The 16,602-nt window shown below is 35.5% G+C and overlaps 1 protein-coding gene across 1 annotated transcript in view; it reads left to right on the forward strand.

The window, feature by feature from the left end:
• Positions 1-16,602, forward strand: part of LOC113416342 (bromodomain-containing protein 3) — a 58,590-nt gene that overhangs the window by 21,589 nt on the left and 20,399 nt on the right. The window contains exon 2 of the mRNA XM_087959983.1: positions 13,399-13,651. Within this exon, the coding sequence (XP_087816109.1) occupies positions 13,399-13,651 (253 nt within the window). The remainder of the gene's footprint in view (positions 1-13,398; positions 13,652-16,602) is intronic.

The following is a 16,602-nucleotide window of genomic DNA, read 5'->3' on the forward strand; positions in this document are numbered from 1 at the left end:
AAGCAATCACCAATGGAAAAATATGGGAAGTGTGAAAAAAAAAAAAAGATTCAACTTTGTTCCTCAAAGTGAAAAAAAAAAAAGTTATCTCCAGCAATGTGTCCTTTTAGTGGTTGTTTTGGTTCAAAAAAGGCCCTGAAACGAAGAAGAAGAAAAAAAAATAGCACAACAGAGACTGTCTCTGGATATCAAGGTGAAGGTTCATCCATGCAACTATTCTAAAGCAAAATATTGTCCCATCAAGGATTTCACTAGATATCCAAGAGCTCCAACACAGTGAGGTTTTCTTTCTGAGATCTCTTCAGCCATTGAACATCTCACGGTGCTACTACTGCTATTACTGTTACTACTTCTTAGGGGTAAGTCAATATTTTGTAAAGTGAAAGATGATTCTGGGCAAAAGAATTCAACCCTGCCAGGATTAGCAGTATCAAAAGTAATAGTATGAATGTGTAATGTATTTTTCCTCTATGCAAATAAGACTATTATTCATTTTTTGCCATGGTCTCAAATACAGGTCTTTTCCTTTTATCTTAGCTGTTGCCAAACTGGGTATTATTTCTCTTTAAGTAGAACCTTCTCTACATCACTGCAAGGTTTCTTTATTTATTTATTTATTTATTTATTTGATTTGTCAATTGTTTACAAGATAATAAGTATAAGTGTATACATAGTTGTGAATACATGAGATGGGTACATATAAGAAAAATAAAAGAAGAATAAGAGAAACTATAGGACAGGGACGGTAGGCACGTTGGTGCGCTTATGCACGCCCCTACAGGCCTCTTAGGAAAGGGTGAGGTCAATGGTAGACAGTCTAAGGTTAAAGTTTTTGGGGTTTGGGGAATTCCATTGTGAGGGAATTGCATTGTATGCTTTTTAAGATTTTATATTGTGGTTTCCATTTAATTTTTTGTTCACTATGGTGAGAGGGGCAGACGTATAAAAACAAACAGCAAACAAAACCCACTTTGCATTGAAGCGATGCAGCTTTCGGGCTATCAAAGCTTTTGTTCTGTGCAACACTTATTTATATAATATTTGCTCTTATCTATCACATTTCTATTTAATTGGTATATTTGCATTGTAAAAACCGCTCAGGCCCCCTTCTTTGAGGGAGATGGGCAGTTTAGAAATACGAAATATAAATAGATAAATGTTATAATCAGCTTCATGCAGTAGAAAATTTGTGCCAAGATACCATATCTAAGAAGTTAGTGTTCTGTTAAGGATAAGAACACAAAATTTGCAGGTTTTTTTTTTATTTTTCACTTTAGATACCTAGAACATCATGCTTGTATTGAAGCGGAGTTCATACATTGTGCAAACCTCAAGGTTTTTTTGGGGTGTTAACTTTGATGCTATACTCACCTCATTTATCTACATTCTCATTGATCAGGATTTCAGGTTGATACAGATCTGAATTTGTTACTCGTGGTACCGTAATCCATTTCATATATCCACTGCTTTGGCCACAGAGTTCTGACCATTTTGCCCCTGCAGAAAAATGCAGGTCCCATCCCTCACTCCAATTTCACAACAGATTCAGCAAACTTGCAGCATTCTTACTTTCTACAGCCATCCACTTCCTGAACATTATTTCATTCAGTTTATTAGTGGGGTATATTAGTGGAGATCTCTGCTGACAAAATGTGCTAAATGTTTTCCTTGAGCAAAAAGGTGAAGATTATGGACATCATGGCTTGTGGGAATACTGCTGCATCAATGGATCTTCTGTTATCCCATTGAAAGAAAAAGAAAATAAAAGTTGGTAGTATCCATGTTAGTATAGGAGGTCCTTGACTTACAACAGTTCATTCTAGTGACCATTCAAAGATACATCATCACTGAAAAAAGTGACTTATGACCGTTTTTCACACTTACAACTGTTGTAGCATCCCCATGGTCACATTGATTTACATTCATATACTTGATCACTGACTCACATTTATGACAGCTACAGTGTCCTGGAGTCATGCGATCGCCTTTTGCGACCTTCTGACAAGCCAAGTTAATGGAAGAACCAGATTCACTTAACCACCTTGTCACTAATTTAACAATTGTAGCGATTCACTTAACAAACATGGCAAGAAAAATCATAAAATGGGGCAAAACTCACCTAACAAATTTCTCGCTTACCAGCATACATTTTGGGCTCAATTGTGGTCGTAAGTTGAGGACAACCTGTATAATAGTTTCATACAATAGTTTCAAGGTGACATTCCAGCAATATTAGACGTGAAAAGGCTCTCCCACCTGGAGAAAGGAAAGCAATTTTAGAGGAGTACGTCTCACAGGACTAAAAAAAAAAAAGCTGTGATCTGACACAATCACCTCTTCACCTGTTGGTGTTCATGGATGGCTCTGCTAATCTTCTGTCTGTCTGACATAATGGTTGCTACAATCCTTACACTGTATGTATAAATGACTCCTGTTTTGTTTTTTTTCTTGGACTACCAATTGTTATTTTCTCAAATCAATCATGCCTAATTCTGAATGGTGCGATGGCCTAGGGTTAGAGCTCTCACCTCAGAATCAGGAGGCTGTGAGTTCGATGCTTGGTTAGAGGCAGACATTTCTCTCTCTGGGCACGATGAGAATATATCTGCTGAATATAACCCCGCATTGGCAACAGGAAGGGCATCCGGCCAGTAAACACTCAGCTCCATTCAGATTAAAGATAATCAGAGTTGGAAGGGACCTTGCAGGTCATCTAGTCCAACCCCCCGCCCAAGCGGGAGACCCTACAACATTTCTGACAAATGGCAGTCCAATCTCTTCTTGAAAGTCTCAACTGATGGCGCTCCCACAACTTCCGAGGGCAAAGCTGTTCCATTGGTTGATTGTTCTCACTGACAGAAACTTTCTCCTCGTTTCCAGGTTAAATCTCTCCTTGTTCAGTTTCCCTCTGGCCTATAGGAGCTTTAGAAAATAGCTTGACCCCCTCCTCCCTGTGGCAGCCCCTCAAATATTCAATTGCCCAGGCTTCGTCCTGCAAGGGATTATGGGGTCATTAAAAGATGATGATGATGAATCATGTCTAATTCTGAGAGGCTACCTGGACAGGTCCCTGCAGTCTTCTTGCAAGGTTTTTCAGAAATGGTTTGCCATTGCCTCCTTCTTAGGGCTGAAAGAGAATAACTGGTCCAAGATTGCCCAGCTGGCTTCATGCCTGAGGCAGAACTAGAATTCATGATCTCCCAGTTTCTAGACTGAAGCCTTCATCACTATACCGAACCAGCTCTCAATTATGAATATAATTCATATAATTTATGAATTGTAGTTTATGTGGTTTATAGTTTTGAAATTATAGAATAGCTATTACTTATTTCCTTGATATTTCTGTTATTTATGGTGAACTAGATGTTTCATAGGGTTGTGTGTGCTATGAAAATGACTCAGAGATGCTTTGGACTAGCCCATCGCATCTCTGTTGTTTCCTAAGGCAGCTCAACTTTATTCAGGTTTCTTTTGAATAAATTTAAAGAAAAACTGTTGCTGCTTGAAGCATGCATTTGTTTTATAGCAGGGACACTTTTTCAGCAATTCCTGAACCTGGAAAAAAGTTCAGCTACATTAATGAAAATCAAGAAGCTCCAAACCAGTTTTTCCAAATCATTTTGAAGCTGTGCAACATGATTCATTCACATTAATGATTTTCAGAATAAATCAAATCCAGGGAGGAGCTGACATCTCCTGGTGGAAAGTTGGAAGTAGCATTTCAGGCATAATTAGAATTAAATGTTTGAAAATTTCATATAACTGGGGATAAGTGACACCAAACGTCTAAATAGGAAATAGCAGATTGAAAGCAAAACAATAATCCAGACATTAAGAACAGAAGGGAAATGACTAAAATCTCAAAGGGCAACCAAGAAATACGTGAAATATATTAATCTCATAACATGAGCAATATTTTACGAGAAGAAGGAAAACAATGAATAAGGAAAATTTGGGATGAACAATTATCCAATATTTAAAAAATGAATTGGGCAGGCCTTTAAACGGTGAAACTATTTCTACTGTAAAAATATAGCAATAGTGAAAGCACACTAATGAAAGACCTTCCTAATATGTTACCAATACAACTATAAAAACAAAATTGCAAAAAAAAAAGAATGTCAATTAATTTAGGATTAGGAAATGCTTTCTCCAGAAGCATGATAAAGCACAGCATTGTGTTCCTAAGAACCAATGAAAGGGTTTTTAATTGGCAGCCTTGGTGTAGAAAATGACTAAATTGAAAGTCAGTTTACAACTAATTATATACATATCAGCCAATTTTTTCTTTCTTCGTAATTGTGTAGATAATTCACAATTTGGTGAAAACTATTTTGGATGTAAATAAGGACAGGCCAGGGAGAGTTTCTGTTGAAATGGGATAATCAGAAAATTAATACATCCAACACAAATTATATAAACATAATAATTTGAAGAATTCTGGAAAGGCAGTACATGTAGTGCTCAATGTATGACTACAATTGAGCCTAAAATTCCTGTTATTAAGGGAGACAGTCATCAGGTGAGTTTTGCCTCATTTTATGACCTTTCTTGTCACAGTTATTAAGTGAATCACTGCAGCTGTTAAGTTAGTACAGCTATAGTTGTAAAGTGAATCTGGCTTCCCCATTGACTTTGCTTGTCTGATGGTTGCAAAAGGTGATCACGTGACTTTGAGACACAGCAACGTCATAAATACAAACCAGGTGCCAAGCATGCAAATTTTGACCACAGAGATGCTGCTTAAGTGTGAAGGACAGTAATTAGTAACTTTTTTCAGTGCTTTTGTAACTTTGAATGGTCAACTGAGCAAATGGTTATAAGTCAAGGACTACCTATAATAAGAAAATAAAACATGTGCTACAATTTGTCTTAGTGGTAAAGAGGATGAACTTGGAAACTAAGAAGACAGCTGCTATTAAAGTCTCCATACTTCAGCTTCTGGGATGGCCAACAGTGACGTTCAGATGTTGTTCAACGCCAACTCCCATCCTAAAGAGTTCAACAAATATCACAAATTGACCATCCCTAATCTAAGGATGTCCAGTCAAATATTCTGTAAGAGTTTTTCAACTATTAAAAAGGGAGTAGCCCAACCTTCATTAGCATCAGGCTACTCCTATTTCACCATATAAAATATCCTTTTCTGCAAGGCCTCTCAAATGTAAAGCTGGCACTTCTATTGCAATTCCTCCCCCCTCATAGCACTGTAATGTTGTTTTAAAAAAGAAATAACAGCAGGGTGATACTTAAGAGGACGTCCACATAAGGACATCTCCAATCCTGAGGGAAATTTCATCTCCTAGAGCTCAGTTATTAGAGCAGGACTCAAGTCAGTGTAGTTTTTTTGAGGGGAAACACATGTCACTTTTTTGCATATTGTGGAGTTCGTTAAGGAACAACATTGAAAATGACCCCTGGCTCCTTCCAACTTTAAAAGTGCCATGCCATACAAAACCCACCCCAGCCTTTGAATGAACGGTGTTTTGTTTATTTTCTTGTTTATTAAATTTGTAGTTTGCCCTAATGTTTAAAAAAGACTAATATAAAGGAAAAAATAATCTACGTTAAATACTTTGATGGGAGAACCAAGGTTTTAAAAGCTTTCTCTCTCTCTCAGAATAGAATGTAGGTATTGTTACTATTTTGTGGGACCTAATGGGGACCCATTGAATAGGATTAAAAAATAAAGACTCATGGACCATTTGAAGTTATCCATACCTCCTTCATACCATTTTATTGCTAAAAGGAATTTATTCCTTTCAAAGAAATCACACAGCTAAATCCAATAAACCAAACAACTGAGCAATAAAACAAGTTCTTTGCATTTGACTTCCAAGACCAACAAATATAGCCAAGTATTTGGAGAAAAATATAATTCTTAAATTCAGATTCTGTCATGAAAAAAGATTATGGCAGGCAATTCTCTATCCACTAAGATCGGTATCAACAATCAATTAACCACAATCTTTACTTGAGCAGTTAGAACAGCCTCCTTTTCTTTCTTTTTTAGCCTTTTAAAGAGGTAGGATTTTCTTTTTGCCATGAATACATCTTCCCTATGGTGCCACCTACCGGCCTAAAAACAATCTTGCTTCATCCATTGCAGTACATGCAGTTCTGCTGGCCCACACTGCAACAGTCACACCTTTTCTGGGATACTAATACTGCAACCTTGTGACATGCAAACTAAACTGAATATTCCCATGTCTTGTTGGTAGTTAGTTTTTAGCATTTGTGCCCTTTCAAAAAGAAACCCCATAACATCATTAGTATGTACTCATCAAAGTATGATCCTGAAATAAATTCAAATTTAAAATAGACCATAACTGGCTAACCACACTTTAACCAACTATGTTGCATAAGCCCATCCAACTGATACAATTTTATAAGTAATGATCTAAGAAGCAATGCAAATGCAATGAATATTTTGCTATGCCTCTGGCTAAAGAACCTCATAAAGTCAGCTGTGAGACCAGACCATCTTTGACATTTTTAGTAGGTATTTGAGAAAAGGAACAGAATTTAAAAAAACATACAAAAACTTACTGATCTTAGTGACAATTATAGCAGCTTACACAATTAGCCAGTCCCCTCAGCTGAAACAATTTATGTTCCGGGCAAATGCTGTAAATTCAGTGATTATTAAAGCCACCTGGATTTGCAACTTAACCCAAAAAAAAAGAAAAAGAAAAGACTGCTCAGTTAGGTTTCCTTTATCATTTAGGTTCACAGCTCAAAAGGATTTTTAATAGAAAGTCCTAGAAAAATAAGGTAAGATGCACATGTTCATTTTAATCTTAATATTCTATGTCCTACATTTGCTTTTTATATACCTATTAGCTATCCACAACTGGGTTACCACATTAACTATATTGTGTATGACTTCAACCATGGATTAAACAAACCATGGCTTAGTGCCCTGTGTGAACTAAGTATGTGTGTTTTGAACAAGGAGGGGACTGAATATTCTATAATGTACTCACATAACAAGTAGCATTTATTCATCTGACTGGAGAATTTGCTGTTCAATACATTACAAACTTAGTCAACTTTATTAATGGTGCTATTCTGGTATTTTTAAGTGCTCCATGAATTGGGTACATTTGAGAGAGTGCATTTCTGACCCAGAAGAACAGATAGTGTTCAATGAACTGGCTTATCCAGAGTTAAAAATAAGTATTCAGAATCTTTTTGCTTTTGCATACTATAATACACTGAACCATAAATTAATTGCATGAGTCAGATTCATTCAGAATAATTAAAATTTGCTTAGTTATTGCTAATTAAGTGTATCTTGCAAACACAATTGTTATTATAAAAACCTTCATTTTCTGACTTTGTAATGGACTTTCATACAGCATTGGAAATATGGAAGTCCTGACAGAGATAAGGGGGATAAATCCTTTTAATTATCCACATGCTTATCCATAAGTCTGACATGTTTCCTAAATTCTTGTTCTGTGAACTGAGTGGCCAGATAAATGTTTGTAGAGTATTCATGTATTTTAAGGTAGTGGCCATGTTTTCATGATATGCCAAGAACTGCAATTGAAGAAGAAGGAAGTAAGCAATGTAACTCTTGCATATTGTTTTTTTTTTAAGCTTGATACATTATTACCTATGTTAATTGTTTGATATTGTTGCAAATTGCTAGAAGTCCCTAAACATTTGGTGGTATAAGTATAATAAATTTAAATGTTGTTATAGCAACCATAATTTCAGTAAAGTTAGAACAGTAAAATTATGTAATCTAGGAAAGACTTTGTACGATTTGAATCCACAAAAACAATGTTCTAGCATAATAGTTTTTCAATTCCCCAGGAAATTAAAAATAAAGCAGAGGTGCATACCTAGTTTTTCTTTAAAAAAAAACATTTTATAATCTGGGCTTAAGCAGTAGGATGAGTAGGGCCAGAATAGAAGTTGGGGAAGACAGCCATAAATTACATTCACACAGCTATTATTACCCAATCATCTCATTGTTGGATTTAGCAGAGTCCAACCAATAACCAGTGTTGAGTAGAGATCCTTGGATAGTCCTGGGGAAAAGGGATAGAATCAACAACAAGTGAAGTGTTAATATTTTATAATGTCTAGGTAAGGCCACACTTGGAGTATTGCATCCAGCTATGGTTGCCATGATGTAAAAAAAAAAAAACATGTTGACTCTAGAAAGTGCAGATAAGAGCAGCAAAGATTATTAGGGACTAGAGGATAAAACATACAAAGGCCAACTGCTGGAATTGGGTATAGTTTAATGAAAAGAAGGGCTTTGGGTGACATGATAGCAGTATTCCAATATCTCAGGAGTTGCCACAGAGAAGAGAGAGTTGAGCTAATTTCCAAAGCACCTGAAGGCAGGAGGCATGTTTTGTATTGTCAGGCTTTTATATTGAGCTAAGTAATAGAATGCTTTAGATTTTCAACCTATCTATATGTCTGTCTCTGATATTTAGCCATTAACCGAGAAATTACAACAGCAAGTTTCTGGATATCAGAGGAATTTAGCAGCAACAATAAAACCTGACTTGAAACTTCCCAAGAGAAGGGAAAAGAAAGTAATCTGTTGGCCTAATAATAGTTTAGCAAACCATGATCACTACATTTAAATGAGCTTCATAAAAACACAGAACATAAGTGTTCAAATCTTTAGGGTTGCAGTCTTAGGACATGCTTATTTGTAAGTAACTGCCATTGAATTGAGTGGGACTTCTAAGAAAATATGCAGCATTAGGGTTTTGACATATACATTTAACTTAATGTGAGGAGAAAGAGATAAACACCAGTTCAGCAACCTTTAGTAATTCACCAAGGACATGTCCTCTATAAATATTTAAACCTCATTATATTGTAACTTAAATAGAATCCTTTAGTGCTAATGTATGCCCCCATACTGGAGTTGAAAATACAAACATTGCTAACCTTCCTTAAAAAATTGGGAATTAATAATTGCCTCAATTAAACCAACATCAGTAAATGATAATGGAAAACACCCTATACAAGGTGAAAACACAATATACTGCCTACCTTGGCCAGCATCATCCTCTGACTCAGTCATGATAAAAGAAAGAACACAGCCAGAATAAAATATATCTTACCCATTAAACATTTTTGGTGTATGTACCTTTTATGGACTGAAGGTAATAGGGCTGTAACTTTACACAAATGTTACTTCTGTGAAATTATGACTATTATAAAAACTGAAATAATAAAAAATCTAGGCATGAAGTTCAGATTTGTTTAACTTCTTTGGTGTGCCATTCAATATGTTTTCAGTTGTATTTATTTTTATTTCAGGCTTAGGAAGGGACTAATATTTGTAAGAAGCATTGTATTTTGTTGAATTTGTGATAGTATAAAATATGTATGGACATATTAGTTTTTTTCCACTTAGAAGCAAAGAGAACTTACAATAACAAACTACTCTGCTTGTAATACTTATTTAGGATCTACATTCATGAATCTGAGGGGTGGAGGAAATGAAGACTTGGCAATGATCTCACATTTTTGTGGTAAAAAGAGGCCTTTTAACGAGTTTGGTTTTGATTGTAAAAACAAAAGGAAAGGAAGTCATCAAAATTACAGGGTACCATAAAAATAACATATATGGTGAAACATATGCATAACTGGGTATATTTCTGTTAAATTCAAAAATATTACTATTGCTGGAGAAGATATAGAAAATTAAAGACAGCATTTTGATTTTAAAAAGTGAAAGGAAACATAATAGAGATATATAACATAACAAGTGCCATTGGAAATGAAATTAGTGAGAAAATGTTCTTCTCTCACTGCACTAGAACTCAAAGTCACCCATTAAAAAGAAACGTGAAACAATTCAGGATTCCTTCAAGTATTTTTTTACATATCCCATGGCATCTGCTATCATTAAGTGTGGCAATAGCTGACAATTTGGGTACTTTTCCAATGGGAATAGATTTTCATAGAATTCAATAATTAGCAATTTTGAGACTTTAAATGCTGCTTCATCAAAGATAGCATATCATAAATGCAGATGATGGCAAACGGGAGTGGAAGAATTATGTTTCTGTCAGGTCTTCCTCATGAAGTTTTGGGATGTACTCGATTGGCTACCAAATGACTGTAGCTTTTTTTTTTTACATGACTAGTTTGTTAAAGCTCCAGGCTAGAAACCAGGAGACCATGAGTTCTAATCCTACTTTCCACTATAGATGTGAAAGCCAGATGAGTGACTTTGGGCCAGTCCCAAAGTCTCTCTCAGCCCAACTCACCTCACAGGTCTATTGTTGTGGGGGAAATAGGAGGAAGAAGAAGCATTAGATATGTTTACTGACCCTGAATTATTTTTTGTAAAAAAATTTAAGGTAGGATAACAAAATAAATAATAAATTACTTAGCCATAGTTAGCTCCTCTGTAGCTTACACAAACTAATGAGGGGGGAACTGTACAGTAAATGTAACCATTAATAAATCACCGTTGGTTGTTTCATACAATACACTTCTAAAACATGGATGATGGCTAATTTATAGTTTAGTGTATTGTAAACACTTTGGCAAAGGATGCTGAGTCTTAGATCTAATCAGGAGAGCTTTTATATTGATTTTGTTTTTACAAATGATAAACCATTGGCTGGGTGGCTTACAATATGCTAGTGTTTTAGTATCTTCATTAACAGTTGCTTTGATTTAATTCTATTAAGTTTCTTAGCACCTTTTAATCCTCTCATAATTATGAGCTCAATTTTTTTCTTCCTGGTGCTTTGGTTCTCCTTTGTATTTGCTCCATGTGGGCTCAGGTTAGGCTTTGAATTCATATCTGAATGGCTGATTGTGTTAATTAGCTGATAAAACCTCTATTTTAATGAAAAGTTGAAATTGCTTTTAATTCTATTGCTCCACACACCTTGGGCTTACATTAATACAGAGGAATAGTAGCTGGGAGCTGCTTCATGCTGTTCTCATCTCTTGAGTGACTCCACGCTTTCCTCAAACCTATGGCTTGATTTGGCTTGCTATGTTGTCTGAACCTTTTAACCTGTGATTTATTCAGCAAACTATGACATAGTGCAATCCATCAACTGGACCCATAAGCATTTGCTAGGGTAAACATAAGACTAAAGAGAAAATTCATGTCCTTAATGGAGAGCTGGTTTTATATGGGTTTAGTACTAATTGGAAATGGTGAAATCTCTAAATTTAAACAACATTTATAATCAATAATTTGCACTCATTGTTTGTGTTCTTCTGCCTCAGAATTTAGAGGTAATTGTGTAGCTGAGTGCCTACCATAGTTATGATTAACACAATATTTTCACAATATGTTGAACTAAATCAAATTACTTAATTAAATGTATGAATTCAGCCTATGGCTTTGGTCATCTTCCCAATCAAGTCTTACCTTTTGGGGTAGCTCTATTGTTTGAAAATGATAACCTGGAAGAAAACTTTCCTGTGTCTTGAATGACTCATATTGAATTTAAGATTGAAGGAAAGATGAAGATTCCTCAAGTTGAGATTGATTCTTAGAGAGTGTTCCAGAAACATCCACATTGCTTTTTTTTAGCAATCATATAAAAGTAGTTTGTCTTGTCTTTTTTCATTCTTTCATTCTGATTCTGATTTGTTTTTTTTTTTGTTTTTTTTTTTTGAGATCAGTCATGGTCAGCTAAGCTTTACTATCTTCATGACTTATTAAATGTATTTGAACAAAAATCATTTCCCATTTTTTCAACATACCTTCTATCATATATCTCTCCATCCTTTTTTCTAAGTAAAAAGGCCCAAACTAACTTTTCATGACATGATTTTGTTCTAACCCTCCAAATATTTTAGTTTCCAGATTTGGGACCTCCTCCAATATGACATGACCAGAATTGAATCATAGAGTTATATAAAGACAATTATAATATTGGCAATAGTGCTTTTGATTACTTAAAGATTCCCAAAGACAGCATCTAACTTATCCATATAATCTGCAACATTTTTTATTGATTACATTTATACACATTGCTATGTATCAATGATACTTTTACTGAGCTGTACTTCATACAACTCCAAGGACCATTTCTTAATTAGTTACTGCAAGATCAATGCCTATTTATATGTATGGAAATTCTGAATTATTTTGCCACCTGCGTATCACATATTTATATGTGTCTATATCGAGGTATATCTGTCAGTTCAGTGCCCATTTTCCCCAATGTGAAGATATCCTTTTGGAACTCTTTAAAACAAAGAACTGAATATCAAATCATTTTTAGAAGAATATCTGCACTTAATCTTAAACATAAGCTCAGGAAGTGATAAACACTATTTTTTGCAACCCGGATGGTATAATGAATTTTAGCTGGATGGCAGAGAGATCTCTCCAGGTAGAGCAGATACATAGTTTGATCAGTCTTCCTAGCATAGAAAATTCTATGGCAGTTGAGAGGACAGTTGGGAGACTCAGAAGAATGACAAATCTATTTCAAATTGGCAAGGATGCCTACATAAACTATGTATTCCACACCATGGAAAATAGCTCATAGTATAAGCCCTGAAGTATTAAAAGTAATTTAGGTCCATACAAAGTCTAGTAGGTATCTTTTTCTTTAACTGCTCAGAAGCCTTTATATGCTGGAGTTCTTGCATATCCAACAAGATGCTTGCTCCTTGTTTAAGAGATTATTCATCCATTTCCATTAATAAATGTCAAGCCCTGGGGAAATCAGGAGATTCAGGTAGTTCAAATAAGCATTAAGATTTATTGCAAGCTTAATCTCTGTACAAGAATCTGAACTACTGATGGTCAACGGAAATGGACAGTAGTTAAGGGTAGAAGGGATTCAAAGTGGAATTCAAAGAGACTTAGATCTCTTGTGGGCATAACGGGACTCATGACTGATGATGCATTTGACCCCTCCCTCAGGATCAATCTGATCATCTGCTACAATAATATTCTAAGCATGTTTTATGCAAAGATATCATAGAGAGGTCTTGTCAGTGTGTTTTTTCTGGCTTCCTTAAGGTTAAAGAAGATTTTAAAAATTATATTGAAGAGTTCCTAAAATATTTGCATCCTCAGTAATACACCTTCAATTTAAAACTTGACTGGTAAGCAGATTTTAGTAGCATTTGGATAAATTCACATATCCCATTAAATCCTATTGTCTGTTGAATAAGCCAAATGGCTTGATACAAACATTATGCTGAACTATAAGCTCTTATTTAAAACTACCATTACATTTACTCCATATACTAGGTAAAAACTGAAACATGGATTTACTGTATTCTCTGAACCAACATGTTTGACAGAGACAACAATGGGTCATAGATAAATGTTATATATCCTTGTTGTGTGGCCTAACCAATAAATCAGTGAGATAGAGAGCAATGAATCAACTGGTCTCTTGAAAATCTTTTTCTTTACAGATTGTCTGAAGGAGGTAGAGGAAGAAGACTATTTGACACCAGAAAGTCATCAGGAATAAAGATGGCTGCTTCAAATCCACAGCATGTGACAATTCTCAATCCTCCTCCTCCAAATTACATCAATATTGAAGGAACAGGCTGCTTAACCAACCAGCTTCAATATTTACAGAGAACGGTCATGAAAGCGATGTGGAGGCACAACTTTTCTTGGCCATTTCATCAGCCTGTAGATGTTGAAGCCCTAAAACTTCCAGTAAGTATTTCCAGTAATTTGTGTCTCTGTGTTAAGAAAAACAGTGTAGTTTCATGTAAAGTTGATTGTTAAGAAATGTTGGTAATACAAGTACACTGGTGTCATCTATGGCATATTCTCTTACTCCAAGCAAAAATGAAAACTAATATGCTTCTTTTAAAAATAATGACAAAGATAAAGACTTTGTAGCAACAGCAGGAAGTAGTGTATAACTGTATAAATTAGTAAATATAAATATATTGCTGTATATTCTGCACACAGCTAATCCTATCTGAATAGAATCTTCCACTATCTTCCAGTATAGGACTTCAACAAACAGAAAGTCTATTTTTTACTTCAACTTGAATGACAAAAATTTCCTTGCCAGTCAAGGACAATCATTTGCTAAAGAGGTGCAATGTAGCACAGGCCATGTATTACCGGATATCCTTCTTTAACCTATTTTCCCCAACATTGTAATGGCTGAGGTAGATACTCCATTCTATCTTAAGACATAATCTGCTTAGTACTGCAGCATTTAACTCTGCTGAATATTGAAGCATGAATGTCATATTGAAATAACTGCTATACAATTATTTCTATACATACAAATAACCCTATAAGACAGAGATAGAAATTATCTTTGTCCATATATTTCTGAACGTTGGCGCTCAGCAGTACAGTATAACCAATAGTGAAGGATGCTGGGAATTATAGTTCAGCATCATCTGAAAGATACAGGTCCCCTTTTCAAGTATAAAAAAACTTAGACCTATGTCTAATATAATTTTACAATGTGTCATAACACAGCAGCACTTTTAAAACTTGTTACTAACAGAATTCTAATATAAAATTCTCATGGATATGAGAAGCACAAACAAAACCCCACCACAAGTATGTGGCATTCAGCCAAGTGTAGAGTTTTTTTTTATTCTTTGACTGTCTTCAACCCAATCAAATTTAACTCTGTTATATATGACCTAAATCTATTTTTAAAAAAGTTCCTTTACAGTATTTTGTATGAAGAGGTAGGAATGTATACAAAGGTACTAATAGAAGACAATATCTGTAGCTCAGCATTGAACTGTGGAGTCCTTGGCACACTCTGAGCCTAGTTGTTTGCTTGCAGATATACCCAATTAGGTAATATCAGTGCTAGGGGTGTGGGGTTTGCACTCTGTTTATAGCTTGCCCTGCAGTGTTAGTGGGGGTGTGGTTTTCTCCTTGGTAGTCTTTTGATTAGAGAGTATTGTTTTCTGTTAGATTATCTGCTTGACTATTGTCTCCTTGGTAGTTCCTTGATTAGGACATTGTTTTCTGCTTGGTTGTTAGTCTGATATTAATCCCTGTTGAACTAGTTGTAGGCTGCTGGATGGAATGTGTCCTGATCTTTTTGTTTTCTCCTTAGCTTTTTTAATTGTCTCTTTTGGATACTGTGTAAATGTAGTTTATCTCTATGTGGCTGGCATATCTGAGTGCCAAACTTCCACGAATTCTCTAGGGGTTTGGGGATTTTGTTTTGTTTGTTTTTGGGATTTAGCTTGGTCTAGGATTCTCAGTTTCCCAGTTGAATCTACGGTTGAGTCTGTCTATGTGCTGAGATTAAGGGGGCTATAGTGAATCTGAGTAATTTTGTCAGCAAAATGCTGTGCAAGTTGGTCACTGAGAGCCAAGCAATTGTAGTAATTGTAATTGTAGTTTATCTTACTTTATTTACTTTTGCTATCATCACAGGGGTTGGGTAAGAGATCTCAAATCTTTCTCCTTCCCAATGAGTTGCTAATGCTAAACAATGCTATTGGAAGATAGCTTTCCAACACAATAGGGAAAGAGAGGTAGACACATTTTGCCTCCTTATTGCCACACCGTAATTCCAAAGAGGGATACCTACCATGCTGGATAAGATTGGTTTCTTGCCTTTTTCCACCAGCGCTTCAGGTATCATTTTTGGTGTTTTATTTCCCAGAGGACTTCAGTCAACAGGCAAAATTTGGGATCATCCCCTAGAAAGAGGCTCTTCAGGGGCAACGAACAATGTTCAGTACTTGGTTCATCTAGCACTGAACAGAGCTTTCTGCCAAGGGAGCTGGTGATTCCTCTAATCACTTTTTGAAAGCAGTGAGATCCATTAGGTTTTGTGGTGGATCATCCAAATAGGCTGTTGGTGGCTAACAATAGGGCCATTCAAATAGGTAGGTATGCCTAGCAATCACAGCTGGATCCAACATGATCTGAAGAAAGACTTCTTAATATTACATTCCTCCCAATTATCAAATAAAGCTTCTCATTCTTCTTTACGGGCATTATACTGCATGGTAATTACGGTAGGTAATAACTAGTTACCAGAAATCAGCACCCCTAGGTGTAAATTATGTAATTAGTACTTCCATACATGTAATTTTTAACTATTTTTCTTTTCTTGAAATGTGGAATTTTCTTGAAATGCCCTATATAATGTGGTATCCCCTTAGTTCATCTATACAGATAGTTCACCCCTGCTACTAGTAACTGGTTCTGAAGTTCAGGTATATCCAGGCCTTCATTTCTTTGTCTGTTCTTAGCTATGCCATAATATATCTGAACCTTTTGGGCCTTTATAAATCTTTCTAGGGCTTTGGTTTTTTTTTCAATAAAAGCTAAATCCCGCAGACACATGTCCATTTTTGATTTCTAGCAAATTCAACTTGTCAGTTTATCCAAAAAGTGCTTTCAAAGTGACTGCCACCTTGCATATCTGGTGTTGGACCTCTAGAGAAACTGTCATTTGAGCTTAATATAACCATTTAGGATTGAAAATTACCTCTGGGCCTGTTCTGCCTGTTTGCATTTCTCAGACAGACACTTAAAATGATTTTTTTCTGCATGTAAAACTATTACACCATCAACCTTGACTTGTCCACTGTGGTAGACTTTTGTCTATGGGCTTTTAAGAAGACCTAAAAGAACAATAGGAAATGTTTTTTTTAAAACCT

Source organism: Notechis scutatus, chromosome 3, assembly GCF_049901735.1.
Source record: "Notechis scutatus isolate UNSWTSFEM ecotype Mainland chromosome 3, rNotScu1.2, whole genome shotgun sequence".
NCBI classification, from domain to species: Eukaryota; Metazoa; Chordata; class Lepidosauria; order Squamata; family Elapidae; genus Notechis; species Notechis scutatus.